This window comes from Diachasmimorpha longicaudata, chromosome 2 (assembly GCF_034640455.1).
Source record: "Diachasmimorpha longicaudata isolate KC_UGA_2023 chromosome 2, iyDiaLong2, whole genome shotgun sequence".
Classification (NCBI taxonomy): Eukaryota; Metazoa; Arthropoda; class Insecta; order Hymenoptera; family Braconidae; genus Diachasmimorpha; species Diachasmimorpha longicaudata.
The window spans coordinates 233,275-250,329 of record NC_087226.1 but is presented as its reverse complement, the minus strand read 5'-3'; the positions used below and the strand labels follow the sequence as shown (position 1 = coordinate 250,329).

The following is a 17,055-nucleotide window of genomic DNA, read 5'->3' as shown; positions in this document are numbered from 1 at the left end:
TTAATGGATGTCCTAAGATGAGTTATTTTTTATTCACCACGATGTATAAAAAATTGTCTATTTTAAAGATTCTGCTTCCATTTTCTCTGACGACTATCTTAAGTGTAAATAGCGACAATAAATACCATCACTCGAAGAAAATAAAACTCACAATATTTCAGTAATTATGAAAACAAATAGGTTTGTTTCTAAAGTCTAAGCAAAAATGTCAAACATTTGTCAGTTTCGAAGATATTTGTTCTTCTTGGGAGTTGTCATTGATGATACATCGAGACTACTAGGATATACGAAGAGTAGAATGATGGGTTTATGGATCGTGGACGGTCTTGATGGAGACTCTCCCATTGTCGTTGATGCCAGTGGTTACACTCTTACGAGAATGAATCTGACCGTCTGGTCCGACCCCAGAACTGGAGCTCGAGCTGGAGAAGCTGCTGTATGAGTTACCACCTTGGGACGGTAGGTCTTCGGCGAAACGCGATTCAAATCCAGGTGCGACCTAAAATTTCACACAATTAGGTTGCATTTTCCTCGGCTAGTGGGACGAAAAAAAATATTTTCATTTTATTTTTAATGGCATTCCATCCAAGTCCTTGCGAGAACTCATTATAATTGTATTTCGCGTCGCTCCACATAGTAATCTTTCTATCGATCGAAATATCACAAATTTAAAGCTAGAAACCAAAAATTTATCGTTCTTCTTTTAGTATTGTCACCTCAGAATGGATTTCTTATCCATCTTTAATGGAAAATGGTACCAGACGGTCAGGCAGACCGTCAAGTTGACTAGAACACTAATAATGGAGAACTTGAAGTTCTTATTGAAGATCGAGATAATGTAATTCGACTACTCTCATAACTCCATTAAAAACAATCTCTAAATACGATGCCCAGAAACAAAAATTTGGAGAAAAATTAGACCTCTAGAGAGCCAAACGTGGGACGGAATGACAATCAACCATTTTCTATGTCAAGCTTTCTAGGAAAAATTAGACTTAACAGAAATGTCTTTTTGATAAATCGATTAAAAACAATCGATCCTACTGCATCTTCTTTTTTAGTAATACTGCTAGCGTGGGGCGTTGATGCCGATTTTGCCTTTTGGTTTTTCATTAATGCATTATCGATTGTCAAATGATCGATAATGACTATTACATATTCCATTATCTCCATCAAATCCGCCATTTTCTATTATTAACTCGTGTTGCTTTTTATATGCGTAGACTTATTGATTACTTATATCTGATTATCAATTGTAATAAAAAATCATTTTCTTCTGATAAATTGCAAATAAGGTGACAATTAGTGATTAATTTTATTCTTCGCCATTTCCTTTTGCTTTTCATTCACTAGATGAATGTTGAATAAATGTCCACTCACCGGTCCTATCTCTCCAGCTTGTGAATTACCACCTGGTCCTGCATTGGCAACTCCCCAAGCCCAGGATCCTCTATCACCGCCTGCAGATGGAAATCCTCCAGCGGATGGAAATCCTCCAGGGGATGAGAATCCTCCAGGGGATGGGAATCCTCCCGATGGGAAACGCATATTATCAAATCTGAGCAGAGAAAAACAAAAACAAAACAATTTTAATTTCTGGGCATCGTCTTCACTAATAATTCAACAACTTATTTACATCCATAGAAAACAATTTGGAAAAAGACCATCACCTATCGTAATGATTCCCATAGTGCGTTGGATAAGTCAAGCCCCCATAACCACCAGAATATACCGGAGAATTCCCGTTACGTTCACCGATATTCATCGGCAGTTGAGGCTGGAAACCCTGATTAACTTGAGTATTGCTGTATAATTGGGAATTAGGATCAATAGGTCTGAATCCATCATTTATGGAAGCCATAGCCGTTGACCAAGAACCCATTGCCCTTGGAAAATACACAGAAAGAAAGAATGGTAGAGCCACATACATTGCCATCACCAGAAAAAAGGTAAATTAAATATTAACAATCATGTGTTATGCCCATATATTAATAACAATTACGAAAGGCTTTAGCTCATGTTCATACTATTTATTATCTATTGATGCACTTAGGGAAACATTGAATGAAAATTGCACATGTTCTGCGTAATTCCGCAGCAAAGTGGGTAATTTAAGGAAAATTTTATAAAACTTTCCCAGGTTGGAATGGACGATAGAATGAAGATGGGATCAAGCTTGATTGAGAATTGAACAAAGTGGATCGAGCCTAGACTTTCAAGGTTGAACCGAGCCTGGATAAAGTTCGATAAGTCAGGAAGTATCGAGGCTGGAATTTCCAGCCTCAACCGAGGCTTCATCAACAATTCTCGATCTATCATTTCCCAGTAATTAATTATCATTGATAACTCCTTGAAGTATTTTGGTGGAATATAATTGAGTCGATTGAGGTGCGTAATCTATGAAGCTAATAATTATATCGGCTGAAAGCAACATTGATTTGTGAGTTTGAATCAGCCATGGAATCGACAATGAAATTAAGCTTCATTCCATCCTGGCCCCCTCCAGCCTGGAAGAACAAGACGCTTTCAATATTGGATTGAAATTCGATGGAGCATATATAGTTCAAGTGGAATCAATATCGTAGTCAACGATGGAATCAAGATTGCTCGATCTCCAATCCTGCATCTACCTTGTTCCCATCGTCAGGATTGACATTTTTTATTTGGGTGTGGAACTATACCAGAATTATTTCAAAGGGTTTTCTGATTTTTATCTCACCTTCCTGTAAAACATTATGATAAGGCCGCTGAAGTTTAACTAATCGCTTTAGTACTCGGCAAGGCCACTTGAGTTCCGTCATTTTTACGGAACATTTATTTCTGTACATGCTTATGAAATTAATTGTTGAGCTATTACAAATTAGTTACCTCTGCCATATAGACAGATAAATTTTTAATAGATATTAATTAACGGTGTGCTAACAATGCTGTATTTTGGGGGATCTCGGAAAATTAGTGAACCGCTCGGTACTACATGTCGACTGCTTAGTCAAACTCCTCTAGGGTTCGAGAAAAGCAATGTAACAGATAAAAACGATCTCTTCAAGCGGTACGACCGTATTTTCATTGTTCCCCGGGACCGTCGCGTGGCTGGAGCCAAAGGCCACGGCCACTTCCGGTTCTATCTTCAAGACCTGTGACTGCGAACGAGTCCAAGACAAAGTTCAACATCTCATTATGAACTGTCCGATATAGACAATAGGGGGAATCTTCAATGACACCAAGCGACACAAGCTCTTGTCTCACCTACGGAGTGATTTGTCGCGTTCGCGGGACTTTGCAGAGCGTGCATGTGGCTGAAGTACGTACCTGTCTACGCGGTCATTGGAAAAAGCGACCTCCTCAAAAATGGAGGATATGAATGATCATCTTCTCGAGGTAACCGTGTCCTGGTTGGTGGTATGAATGACAATTAGCTTTAGAAAACATTCAATTTGGCGATTCTAGAAAGTATGCATCAGGCGCGTTGGACTGTACTTTGGTCAAAGTTTGCGGTCCAATTCAAGTACTGAGTTCAACGAGATCCTTGTGCTCACCCTTCAACATTTTGCCACTGGTGCTCTTGATTCAATAACCTTAAATTGTAAGATCTTTCCCGTTTACCTGATAATCGTTACTTTCCCACTCTCTCACTGTCAGTGTGGAGTGTAAAATATATCATGTAGTACCCACCAAGGGGGTATTTACGGGGTTAATTTGGGCCTACGCTCAAAGATATAAATCCCAGTTATCGTTTATCGCTATTTAAATTATGAAACCGATTCGATATTCCATATCGTAACTGGGACATCTGGCTGACAACAATTCAGGTTTAATCCACGGAAAATGCCAAGGCCGTATTTCAACCAGTTTTGGACCAATAATGAAAAACTTCTATGCATGACGTTAGCATGAGCTTGTGCTTTCATAAATAGAATTACCAACGTCGATAGCTCAGTGGTTAAGCGTGAGAATAGGTTTGAGAAGGTTGTGAAAGCAGGTAAATAAATGAAAGTAATGAAAAAGCCAGACATTTATAAAAATTTTCATGAAATAGAAACTCACTGAGCCTGTTGTTGTCTAATCTGCTCCTGAATTTGACGCTGAAGGGCGAGGTTTTCTTGCTGAATGCGATTCAAATGCGCGTCGAAATCCGCTGGTCCATAAGCAGCTCCTCCGCCGACTGAAAAAAGACATATTTATCGAACCATTTCGTATGAATCGAATTCTACAACACTAATTGTATTAGCTGACAAACATATGTATAGACATCCGCATAAGAAGGCCCATGTTATCGATATTCAATTGTGCACTTCGATAATGTTGATGATATTTCGTACAAAATTAGTTGTTTATGAATTGTAAATCTTTATTTCAATAATTTTCTAGTAATTTATTGTCGATTAAAAATATTGTAAAATAGTCGAACTCTTAAAACCAAATGAAGGTCAAATGAAAGCGGTGCGCGATGAAGTTTTTTTTCTAAAAGCCTTCAACTATTTGAGTAAACAAAAAATAGTTAAAGCACATGGATATCCTTAATAGGAGACTATTATAGGTTTTCAATGTCTTCGTACTTTGAATTCGTAATACAAAGATCGATGATATCGATACATACTATATATACATACATCTAAAAACAATAATAATAACTCGAAGACTGCTTGGTTGTTCTAAGATTAATCGATTTTCCCATTGTAATTCATTCGGAGAATACTTAAAACGTTTAAAATGATGTTTCTTTTGAAAATTTCGGGAAAAAAGTCTACAACCATAATAACTACTAATAGTGTCGGAAAATTTGCTTCCTCCATAATTCATTTTGTTTTTTACTATAAAAAAATACCGAATTCATATAAAAAATCTATCGCTAAAAAAATGATGTCAAAGAGTAAATTAAATGAATAATAAATAATAATAATTAAGTCAATAAATACTAAATATTGTGAGAATAGTTATTTCGCAATTTTACACGACTGCAGTTTTTTTTTAATTTTAATGAACGGCATTTGCTATCGAGAAGTTAAATTTATCGACCTCAAACTCATAGTCATCTTTTCCGGAGTACTAACTTAACAATGAATAAATATTTCGTAAACTGATGAAGACTGGAAAATTGTTATCGAAGAGTTTTTGCAGAGTTCATTGACAATAGAAGCTACTCAAATCGTTTGACACCTCAAATGAAACACGATCTTTAGTCTTCGTTTTAATCAAAGTTCCGCAGAAGAAACTGAAAATTTACTGAATATTAGAATATCTAAATGGGGCCTTTTTATGTGGACGTCTACAAATATCTCCACATTCACATGCAAAATTATTCTTAAACCGTAAGTCGAAGTGCCAACGCTTTACGCAACTTCGGCTTTTTGTCACTGAAAAAAGAAAAAAAACATTCTAAAAACAAATAAAACCTGTTTCATTCACGAGCTCACGTTCATATTTTTCAGGTTTTAAACAACGCTATAGCCGATAATTAGTTAGTACTCATGCAGATTGCCATCTCCACAAACATAAATTCATTTAATTATCATGCAATCACATTTAAGTTTCGTCATCATTCGGATGGATTAATAATCGCATGCATTAAAAGATAGAATTAAAAAAAATTTTCTCGTGCACATAAATCTACAAGTTATATTCCTCATTCCTCCCTCTTCTCTCTTCTCTCTTCTCTCTTCTCTCTTCTCGTGTCCTACCCTTCTCTCCATTTCATCTCAGAGTGTCTCCCTTGATTGTGTCATTTTTTAAAATCATTACCTGCCCCAATCCCGGTGCGTCCACCAATCTCATTGTTTCCTGGATAACTCCCGGTATTCAAACGTGATGGAAAGCTCATGCTTCCACCATTTGAATTGGCACTAGCCCCAGCACTAGCAAAACTCCCGGCACTAGCGAATCCCCCGGATGGATTACCACTGTTGTAATTGGCATTGGAATGGTCATTAGGATTGTAGCCCATTGGATTTGAATTTACTGGCGATCCAAAACCATTAGCCGGAGTGGGAGGGTAGGTTGGATAATTGGCATTGGCGTAGGATGGATTGCCTGGTTTTGTAGATGAAGTGCTTCTACAATTTGATGAAGAGCAGCTTGAACTGGAGTATGAATCTGCACCAAATGTTGATGGATTATTGGAATTGTTGGGAGCGTCGAAGGTCCCGGAGATGCTGATGATTGGTGTATAGCCGGAGAGAGGTCTTGTCGGTGTTATTCCAGTGGTTTTTTTTTCATTTATTGGAGGACATCCTGAGGTGCATCCGATGGGTGGATTCTTCGGACTGGGGATTGGGGGGTAAGCCGATGCCCAGGGATTGGGGAATGGATTGAACCCGAGTGGGAAGGCCTTGGAGGGAGCTGGATATGGTGGAGATTTTGTTGGAGACTTGACGGACTTGTTTGGGGTGATTGGTGGAGTGGAGGGTGATCCTGGAGGTTCCCAATTGGGGAGTTTTGGATTTGGTCCCCATGAGTTTTGGCTGGGACTGTATGGACTCACACCCCAGGAGTCCGACGGCAAGCCGTAAGCTCCTGCACTTGATGAGGCACTCGCACTTGCGCTGGCCATCGCTCCTGATCCCGCTCCGAAGCTAGATGCTAAACTAAGTGCATTCGTGTTTGCTGATGACGGGTCGCTTGGAATCCCGGAAGGTGCCTTGGCTGGGGAAGTGGAAGGATGACCTAGGGAATCTGGCGAGTTGCTGGAGGGTGATTTGGCAGAGTCATCAGGATCGGAGTCCGTATCTCCGAATCTAGAGGCGAACAGAGGATTCTGCCCTGGGGAATGAGGATTTGGTCCTCTGGGGGGTCTTGTTGGAGAAGTCTTTATTCCTGGTCTCCTCGTCACAACAGGATCTTCATCGTCTGGATCTGGGAATTGAGGATTTTCATCGGGGTTTTGAGTATTGTCTTCATCAAGAACTTCGGGATTACGAGGATTTGGTCTTCTGCTAGGAGTCTTTGTACTAGGAGGTCTCGTTTTGGTAGGTGGTCGGGGGGGAGTCTTCCTCGTCGATTGGGGGTCTTTTTCGGGGGTTTCGTTCTCGTCAGGGGATTCTGCAGATGCTGGATTATCTTCAGGTTCCTCTGGCTCTTCGTCAGGGTTCGGTTCCGGAGTTGTTGGTTTTGGTCTTCTGCCGGGTCTAGTTATGGTCGATGGTTTTGATCCAGGTCTTTGTTTAGATGGCGAGGGAATGACAGGAGAGTTTTCAGGGGCGGTTAAATCATCCGTCGAGTTTGGGGATTCGGGGTTCTGGGAGTCGTCCTCAGGCAATGGTTCCGGTGGTTGGGGTTTGGGTGGTCTGATGGGTCTGGGCGGCCTTGTTCTAACGTTAGTATCTGTGGGAGATGGACTTTCTGGGGGTAAGTATTTATTAGGAATTGTGCTTTCATCAGAAGGGTCTGAATCTTCCGGATTTTCAGAGTCTACTTCAGGATTAGTTTCTGGAATCGGCGGTGTTGGTCTTTTAGCAGGTCTGGATGGGGCAATTCTTGGTCCGGGTCTTTTTTTAAAGAATTGACGATCATCATCATCCGGATCCGGAAATTGAGGATTGGCATCGGAACTTTCTGGATTTTCCCCAGGAACTGCTTCAGGATTACGAGGATTTGGCCTTTTGCTAGGAGTTTTTGTGCCAGGAGGTCTGGTTTTGGTAGACGCTCGAGGAGGAGTCTTCTGTGCTGATTGTGGGTCTTTGTCGCGGTTTCCATTATCGTCAGTGGATTCTGGAGATTCCGAATTGTCTGCAGGATCCTCTGGCTCTTCGTCAACACTCGATTCTGGAGTTGTGGGTGGGTCATTGCGCTTTGGTAGTGGTTGCGATGGTCTTTTTGGACGCCCGGGTTTCGCTTTGGGATTTTCATCGTCGCTGATTGGTTGATCATCAGGATTGTTGTCAGAGTCTTCATCTGTTGGGGGTTCAGGAGGAATAAGTGGGCGACGAGCAGGAGGGAGTCTGGGAAGCGGTCGCCCTTTTGGAAATTTGGGATTTGGTGGCCCCGAAGGTCGCTTTGAGGGGGTTGGCGGTTGTTGAGGGGGTTTAAGCTTCGGTGAGCTGGGCTCTTCATTTTCGTCTTCTGTTTCTTCGTCAGGCTCTTCAGGTTCTTCCGGCTCTTTTTCGGATTCCTCAGGTTCCTCAGGCTCCTCAGGTTCTTCAGGTTCCTCAGGTTCCTCAGGTTCCTCAGATTCTTCCAGTTTGTCTTCAGGTTTTTCAGCCACCTCTTTTGGTTCTTCGGGTTCTTCCTCAGGTTCTTCCAATTCCTCTTCAGGTTTGTTTTCATCATCCGATTCTTCAGGTTCCTTTGGCTTAGGAGGAGGGGGTCGTCTGTGATTAGGCTTAGGCACCGGAATAATGTTAATGCGAGTTATACGCGTATCACCACCAACAGCATTAGGATCAGGTGGAGGTTTGAGTGGACTTTTAGGATTTGGTTTAGGTGATTTGACCAGTGGGTTCGGTATAGTGCCAGATTTATTTGTTCCTCTATTTTTCGTTGGTGTTTTTGAGGACACTGACGGTTTAGTTTTAGCGCTAGGAGGGAGAGCATCAGGAGAATTCTCATCTTCTATTTCAGAATCAGAGTCGTAGTCGGGAATAGCTTCATTAGACTTTATTTTTCTAGTATCACGTGGTAGCACACGTTTCCATGGCCTTGTTTCAAGGTCACCAGGGTCGATTGAATCCATCGATTCCACGGGTCGTTCACCTTTTTGGACAAAGGAAAGAGGAGGACTTTGTTTACGTTTTAATATGTGACTAGTGAAATCAACGCATGCTGTTAAGTGTATTCATGTGAAATATTTCTAAATTATTAGTTGGATCAGTCAAATGATTATCCGTGAAACTTTCCATTCTTTATCTTTCCTGGGACTTGAGTTTTCTATACTATGTTTTATATTGAGTATTAATTTGGTTCTAACCATCCCATCTTATAATAAACCAGTTACGACACCTTTACCATCCTACATAAACACGGCTTTTTATTTTACATACCTAAACTGAGAGAAAACATTTACTTTGTCAGATTTTAGTTTTTTGCGATGGTCGTCACATTCCACCGAATGCGAGAGAATAGCAATAGGTCGAATAGGTTTGATTGGACTAATGGAAAATGATATTTTTCGGTTGGTTCAGTTCTCTACAAAAATTATTTTTAGTTGTTGGACACTCAACTATCTTAATTATCTCAAGTTCTGATTATCTTTGGATTTGTTTTTGTATTCCGGCGCTTTCTGCCTTCTTTTCGGCTAATTCGTCCATCTTTGCAATTCGAAAGACAATAACATTCATTAATAGGGTCCATGATTTCATACATTTGCTCAAGGATTACATTCTCAACAATATCATGTCATCATGATATTATTCACCAACAATTATTGTTGTTGCAGTGTCGGTAAGTAAAGTTAAATTGTATATGTATAGGTCTAAAAAATATTAAAGAAAAGTAACTAGGAGCAGACTAGATCACTTAGGAGAGTACACGATCCATAATAGAAAGGTCCCGGGTGTGAATCCCGATCTGGAATATCCATTTTTTTTAGTATAATTCTCTTGTACAATTATATCGAGAATAATCCTGGTTCCTTTCCTATCTAGCCACAAAATCCTATTCAACAATTTCCGATGATCTAACAACATGTGGGACGCCGTATACAACTCCTAGTCAAAACAATATTCGGTAAAAATGGCGGAAGAGTTACGCACTTTTCCAGTGAACTCCCACGAAAAAGTCCAGAACGTCCAAGAAATAGTATATTTCGATACAAATTCAACGCGGTGGCAACGAGTGTGAAGTTGACAGCCCGAGGGCTGTCAATCACACGAGTTAAAACATCCAAACTATATTTTTTATCATTTACTAGTAAACGAAAAGTCTTTTCGTTGACAAGTAAATGGAAATGTACTTTTCTACACGGGCTGAATATCGGAGCAGTGTAATTTTTACTGACTATTGTTTTAATAATCAGATTACGGACGAGGCAGAGCATTTTTAAAGAATTTATTTATTTATTAGAATATTTATAGGACGATATTACGACGATATATTTCGTATCGTTCATATAACGTTTTGTCCGGTAATATTTAGTTCACTAATAATATGTATAGTAATATTCTTAAATAATATTTGGAGCTGTAATGCTCAATAGATATTCTTGTCATCACCTGTAGAATGAGGGAGATAAATGAATCATTTAATCGAAATAACAAAACTTGCTGATAATGAATAAGGTAAGTCAAATTCTCCATTCTATGTCTTGGGGAAATTGAAGATTGAACAGACTATTGTTGTACTCATTCTGTACGGCGTGAGCACTAGCGGATGTGATGGAGATATCGTCGATAAGAAAAGGAAAGTACGAGTCTTAAGGTGACAACCGAAAAAACAGGTCATGGTTTCAGTAAGCGATGACGTGGGGTCTTATTCGTGTGTATTGAATTCGTTGTTTTTGTAACGCATCGATATTTCTGGTAACAGATATCGTTTCCATTTGTTTACCTTTGCCGGTGGTATAATATTGGCGAAAGGCTGTTCCATGAATACAGGATTTTTTTATTGTTGGAATTGAGGAAATAATCGAGGTGGAGCTGAGTACGTGTAATTATGTAATTCCTCGAATTTAAACATGCCGGTGAATCTACAAGGGAGTACCTGAGAGAAGAATAGTCATTTCATCATGCCTGAATCTCTTTTTGACTTATTTTGCTTCCGAATAGAAGCCGCCTTGTATTACACCGATTTTGCCATTCTATAAACTCAATCGCAACTTATCTAGAATATTGTGAAACGCGAAGAAACCATGTTTTTTAAAGGAATGTCTGTGTGTATGTTCTGTAAAATTTGCACTTGTGAAGGCTACTTTCCAGCAAATTGTAAAAAAATACGGTAAATTTGGTAATAAAGCTAATCTGAATTTTCAACTTATATTAGCTATCATTAAGATTTACCCTTTTAGTAGTTTTAGTAGTACTGCAAGGATTTCCATTTTTCTAAAATACTCGTCTCAGTGAGCACCATACAAAGCTATGAAAATATGTATATCTGTTGGTTCTAAAATCGCGAGATATTGCCATTTTGCCTTTTTTTCATATTCTCAGTATTTTACACTCAATACTATGATGAAAAATTGGGATAGCAAGTTAAAATTTAGTATGATCACAGTTGTTACGATATGGATACATCAGACGTGTTACTAACAAGTTAAATAGATTTTTCTGAACTCCCTGGTTAATGGCAATACTATAACTAACTCACGTCCTGAATAACTACCTTTTCATTTTTGAAATCGCATCCATACGTAAGAATACTAGCAAACGAATTGCTTCTAAAAATTGAGAAAAAAATGATAACGTGTAAACTATCCATCGATAGCATTACTTCGATCGAATGGCGTCGGTCGGTTGGCTATTTTCGTATATTTACTAAGGATTCTTCTCAGAATCATTTTATTGTCCAGCGAGAATGAAAATCTTCACATAAATTTATTTCTGCCTAAATTAAAATCAAATTCCAATATCAATTCAAAGTTACGTCTAATTTAATCGAAAAAAGAAACCTGATTAATTTAAGGAAAAAAATTGCTCTGATTTCAAAAAGATGAGCCCACTATGGGAATCAGCATTAGATTCCAATAATGAATTTGAAATGATGAGAAGGTGCGGTGAAAACGAATCCTTAAAAATAATCTCTTAATCATTCAAAAAGAAATGTTTGAAGGCTCTTAGATTTAATATCTTCAGCTAAATCAACTAAACATAGTGATGCGAACCTGAAGTCTTCATTTCATAGAAGATCACCGAGGGAGTTTACTCAAACCAGCGGTCCTCCATCAGGTGCAATTCAAATGCATTTTTCTTCCCCACATTACAAATTACGTTCACATAACAAGAGCAGTACCATAACGCCGTTTTGAAAACTATTCCTGTACATAATTTACAAGCTAACGCCGGAGGGTTTTTGCAAATTTGTTAATAGTTTTCATTTTCTAATCACAAACTAGTTGATTTTTTTCGTAAAAAATTGTATTTTTTCCTCTAGAGTGTTCCAAAAGAGTGAAAAACTGAAAGGATGAAAAGCCCTAGCAGCGTTATCTGTGTAAGACTATTATCTAACGAATGAACTTTGTTTTTTTTTAATCTCAGATAATCCAACACCAAGTTACGAGGGGCAGCTCAATTCTAATCTTTTCAATTTGCTAATATTCTTCGAATATCATACTTTGATATACCATTAATTTGAGTTTTAGTGAAGAAATTGAAACTGTATCGTAACGAAAAATCTCGAAAAATATTTCTGCAATGAACAAATGATTTGCTGGACCGGAAATTGTTGTATTGTTGGTATATTATCTATAGAGGATGCTCATCATTTTTTAAAATAACAAATTGCACATTATCCTCTCAATTAAATAAATCTCCACTTAAAGTGCAATAAAAACAAGTATTTTCAAATTATGTCGTCAATTAAAGAAATGTTCCTTGATATCATCAGGCCCGATAAACCCGAATGGCAAACTTGCTTCGCCGGGTTAGATCTCGATTTTCTGGCTCAAGAACATATGGCATACGGCGATAAAAGTATCATCTGACTCATGCGATTAAAGGCCTTCGGTTCGGATTACGAAGCCACCTTCGTCTGATAATACTTTTATTGCCTGATGCCACGATATAATACAATGGTATACTATCGAAATTCTAATGTAGACCTGTCAAGTTTAAATAGTTCAAAATTTTTGTAAAATATTAGAAAAGATAGAGCCTAATGGTCGTCAAACCACAACTCCCATTTTCGATGACAAAAGTCGAAAAGGATTTCGTCATACAGGAAACAAAATGAGTAAATCAGAAAAATATTTGGTTGGACAAAGAAATGAATTAATTTTCATTTTGATAGTATTTGTGGTATTTTAGGGGAAGACATTTTTCGACATGGCTAATAATAGATCGAAGCAAACAAAGTTACATTGATTTAAAAAAATATTGTTTTTACCTTATGGGAAGAAATATTACTTTGGTTTTCACTTGTGATTTCACTCAGTGTAGCCGAACAATAGCTAAACCATTTGACTATGTTCAGCTACATTTCCTAATTTCCAAAAAACTTTCTTTTCAATTTATCTCTGTGAATGATGTATTTGAGTAATTAGACGACTTTTAGGACAATATCATTATTTGGAATTAAGTGGAATCAACAAATAAAACAAAAGAGGCTTACTTCAGTAATACTATGGTCTAACTACAGTTTTTAATTTCATTCGCGTTTTCAATGTAATTTCCAAAATCCAAAGCATTGTATCAACCGCAAGATTTCACACTCTTTTCGATTGATTATCCATTTTTATTGAATTTTTTTTTAATTGTGTAAAGTTCTGGAACCGTAAAGTTGATTTATTTATACTGTCCTCATTTGACATTTTATGTAGATTATGTTAGTTTGAAATATTAAGTATTTTTAATTCTTTAATCACCAGCTTTTCGATATTTACATATCGCTTCGATGTACTTGTGGTTCATTTAATTTCATTAAATTTCATTGAATTTTTCTAAGCATGCATTCTATACATTGTTAGAAAAACGTGAAGTTTCTTAGACAATTCATTTTTAGGCCAGGAGCATTGAATGTGATTGTGGAGTAAAAAAAATAAAATTTTTTTTTGAGTTAAAAATATAATGAAACTTCAAATTTCAAAATTGCAATAATCAGTCAAATTCCCAACATTTACGTGGCATGAAGATGAAAATTATTTTATTCAGTTCAATCTTCAATCTAAACTGAAAACGCAATGTCAATTTATATTGAATTTTCAAGGAAAACGAAAATTTACAGATTTTTTTCCGCCTAAATTTTTATTCAGTACCATGTTTGCTAAATTTGAGAATGATTTATTTTTTAGTTTTAACGAAATTTGTTGCAAGTTCCCGCGAGAATTTGCAGCTGGCCATCGCCCAAAGGTCTCCAAACAATAATTTACATTTCATGCCCAGCATAGTAATTGATATGCATTTAAGACTATATTTCCGCGAATGTTCTAGTTTTCTATTGATTTTCAGGAAAGACAGAACGAAAATTTCCAGTCGTTGTTAATATTTCTATGCAATTCTGAATTGTTAATGTGAAAAGGTTCTGAAATTTTCGTCGACCTCCAAGACTATAAAGATTTCCGGAATTTTAGTCGGAAAATTCAAACAATATTGCGCAACACTGTTCGGATAAAAGGTAATTGACGTATTTTGATCCGACGAAAGGTCCGGTCCAATGATTGATATTTCTAGCGAACAGGAGGGGGGGGTTGTTCTTTCACCTAAGTTGTGTTTTCTCCGAGTCGAAAATGTGTTAAACATTTCAATAAAATTAAATAAAAGTCAATAAAATTTTTAGATGAAGTCCAAAAATATTACTAGCGTAGCAGAATACTTTAATTTGCATCATAGGTTTAATTTGCATACCATTAGTAAAATACAAAATTTCAACCCTTAGGAATTAGGTTAAAATAATTTTAAATTCTTATCGAATATTTCCCTTAAAATTCCCTGATGACCACTATGGATTTTTTGTCTAGCCAAGTCAAATATTCTTCAGCGCCGTATGATATTGTATAAGATCCCCCTCATTGCCAGACTATGATTATGATATACCAATTAATTGTTACCATACCGAGATCAAATTCCATCTCATTCTCGTTTATTTGTTATCACTATAGGTATACGATGCTCATTTCTTATTTTCTTAGTTCCTCTTCTAGTGTTGAAATTTCTGTTAAACTTTGAAATCGAAGAGTCTTATTGTAAGCAGCAAGAGAAAGGGCTTAGGTTATCAATGTAATTTATTAGCAAAAAATACCCAATGACTCTAGCTACAAATTATGATAAAAAGTTACTATAAAGAGAAAATTGTCATGCAATACACAAAGAGAAAAATTCAATAAAAATTCTGTATCTTTTCCTTAATTTCGGAGCGATATTTAGTGGAGGAAAATTTTACGGACTTTTTTTTAAGCGTTTCATAATTTTTATCGAAATTTTCCGTAAAAAGTTGCGATATCATCATGTAAATTTTCTTAGTAACTTTTGAAATGGGTAAGCGAGCTTAAAATTTTACTGAATATTCCCTTCCGTGTATTCACCAAGACTATAAAATCAAGAAATGGCCTGTAGTCTAAAACATAAATAGAACTGGAATTTTTTTATTAAGCATAATATTGGATTTTTCATGAAATAATTAAATAGATAGCAAAAATCAATCTCATTCTCTTCTGAGTGTTTATGCTTTGAAATGAATTTGAAACATTTTTTAGGACTGGAATTGATTAACAGGTCGAGAGTGTTGTTTTCCTATGTAAATCTAGTTAGTTCTTCTAAGGTATTGGTACAGAGCGGATGTGTCTTCCAAGCACAACTATTTGAGTTATATAATCAAGTAGAGAAAGTGTTAATTATGTCCAGTGTTATTATTTTAAATAACCCCTTTTTCAATAGATAATCTCTCAATGTTTCTAAGAGAAATCGTGAACTGAGAAAAGAAATGATTTTCATCCAAAAGATACAATTTTTTGTCTTCTCATAAACTGAGGGAACAGTGTCGTATATTAGACGAAATATATCTTGTTGGGCGCATATTCTTTTGTATAAAAATACAATTCTATTGTTCCAACGTTTTAATTCTCCATTTTTCCAGTGGTCTCCCAATAAAGTGCAGACATTGAAATATTTTATTGAAAATGGCTCATTATTGCATAAAAAATATCTCTTTGCATGCGATTCCATTAATAAGTTTTCAGGTTACCGAAAGGCGACACCTTCAAATAACAATTAAAAGTCGATGAAATATTCAGGGAATATAAACCAATATACGATAGATGCGAAGCCTCATTTGATCGAAATATGAGGTTGACGTTTGGAGCCCTTGGAATCACCGATTAGAATCTACAGTTTAATCCGACAGTCCTCTAAAAGTGCCGACATATTTCAGTAGATCAATGAATTATTCTTATCCGTTGTCACTAGTGAACAGGACCATGTGGTTAGGTCAAAAAGTAATTGTTTCGCTTTACTAAATTTTTCTCTCAGTTTAAGTCTTAGCAGACGAAAATATCTCTTTTGGGCGGGAAATCTTCAGGTCAGTCGCTTCCAAGTGAACCAAATACAATTCCAGACATGAGAATTATATTGAACTGCAAGATCAGGATTCAACAAATGACCTTGGATAACGATTCAATAACCGTTATCATTATTGAGAATTGCTCTGAATTATTCCGCCGAAAAAATGACTAATTTTGGAAATTTGTAAGGTAGCACGACACAATATTACAGAGACGTTATATTATTTTAAAATCATATTATATTTTATTTCTCAACCAATTTCCGAAGATCCAATTTAGAGAACTGGAAAAAAACTGACACTATGATTTTAAAATCAATATTTTTTTTCCATCTGTGATATTTCTCTTAATAATGTGTTATCGCGTAATACTTTCTCAACAATAATTTGACGTTTGACGTATATTGACGTGTAATATTCGTCATTTGTAAAATAAAGTTGTTTTGTCAAGGTCATGTACGGTATAATGATCTCACATGTAGAATATAACAATAATAATAATTAGATAGGTACAATATAATTAATCAAATCGTTCAACATAATTAAAATATTTGGAACTGAACCTTGACTTCCTGAACATATCGCCCTTGAAGAAGTACCTTTCCTAAAAATATTTTCGTCTGTCACGAATATGATTCCTCAGCTAAAATATTGTTTTTTCTCAGCCTGTCTGTCTGAATCTGACTCGATGAACAAATTCACTTGATTTCAATCCTCATAAACTCACCATTAGCCCCTCTCCTGAGTCTAGCTCCATCGGAATTTCCCATGCACACGAGCGCCAGCACAACACAAGTGATGACCTTGGTATCCATGATCATTCCAAATGATAATGCAATTATAAAAATATTTATAATGTAATTAATAATGTGTCAGTGGTCGGCGATGTACGAGGGTATCAGGCACTTGGTGCGCACTCTTTCAAATAAATATTTCCGTACGTCGCAGTTCGCAAAATGAGAATGACTAATATCGACATCA

The 17,055-nt window shown here is 36.8% G+C and overlaps 1 protein-coding gene across 2 annotated transcripts; it reads right to left on the bottom strand.

The window, feature by feature from the left end:
* On the bottom strand, positions 1–17,055 carry LOC135159747 (basic proline-rich protein-like). 2 transcript variants are annotated; one of them, XM_064115756.1, is made up of 6 exons: positions 16,802–17,055; positions 5,740–8,685; positions 4,045–4,162; positions 1,671–1,886; positions 1,381–1,558; positions 1–499 (listed from the first exon to the last, which is right to left on the bottom strand). In XM_064115756.1, the coding sequence occupies exons 1-6, from the start codon at positions 16,893–16,895 to the stop codon at positions 308–310; spliced, it is 3,744 nt and encodes a 1,247-aa protein (XP_063971826.1). In that variant the 5' UTR covers positions 16,896–17,055; the 3' UTR covers positions 1–307. The 2 variants fall into 2 exon arrangements, with proteins under 2 accessions (XP_063971826.1, XP_063971827.1); XM_064115757.1 differs by lacking the exon at positions 1,671–1,886.

What these genes read in the sequence shown, in the direction of transcription:
- LOC135159747 (XM_064115756.1), bottom strand. Translation starts at nt 16,895, where the DNA reads ATGATCATGGATACCAAGGTCATCACTTGTGTTGTGCTGGCGCTCGTG. An exon ending in ACGCACCGGGATTGGGGCAG is followed by an intron (nt 4,163 to 5,739) that starts GTAATGATTTTA and finishes GTCTTTTTTCAG; the next exon opens with TCGGCGGAGGAGCTGCTTAT. An exon ending in AAGCTGGAGAGATAGGACCG is followed by an intron (nt 500 to 1,380) that starts GTGAGTGGACAT and finishes GTGAAATTTTAG; the next exon opens with GTCGCACCTGGATTTGAATC.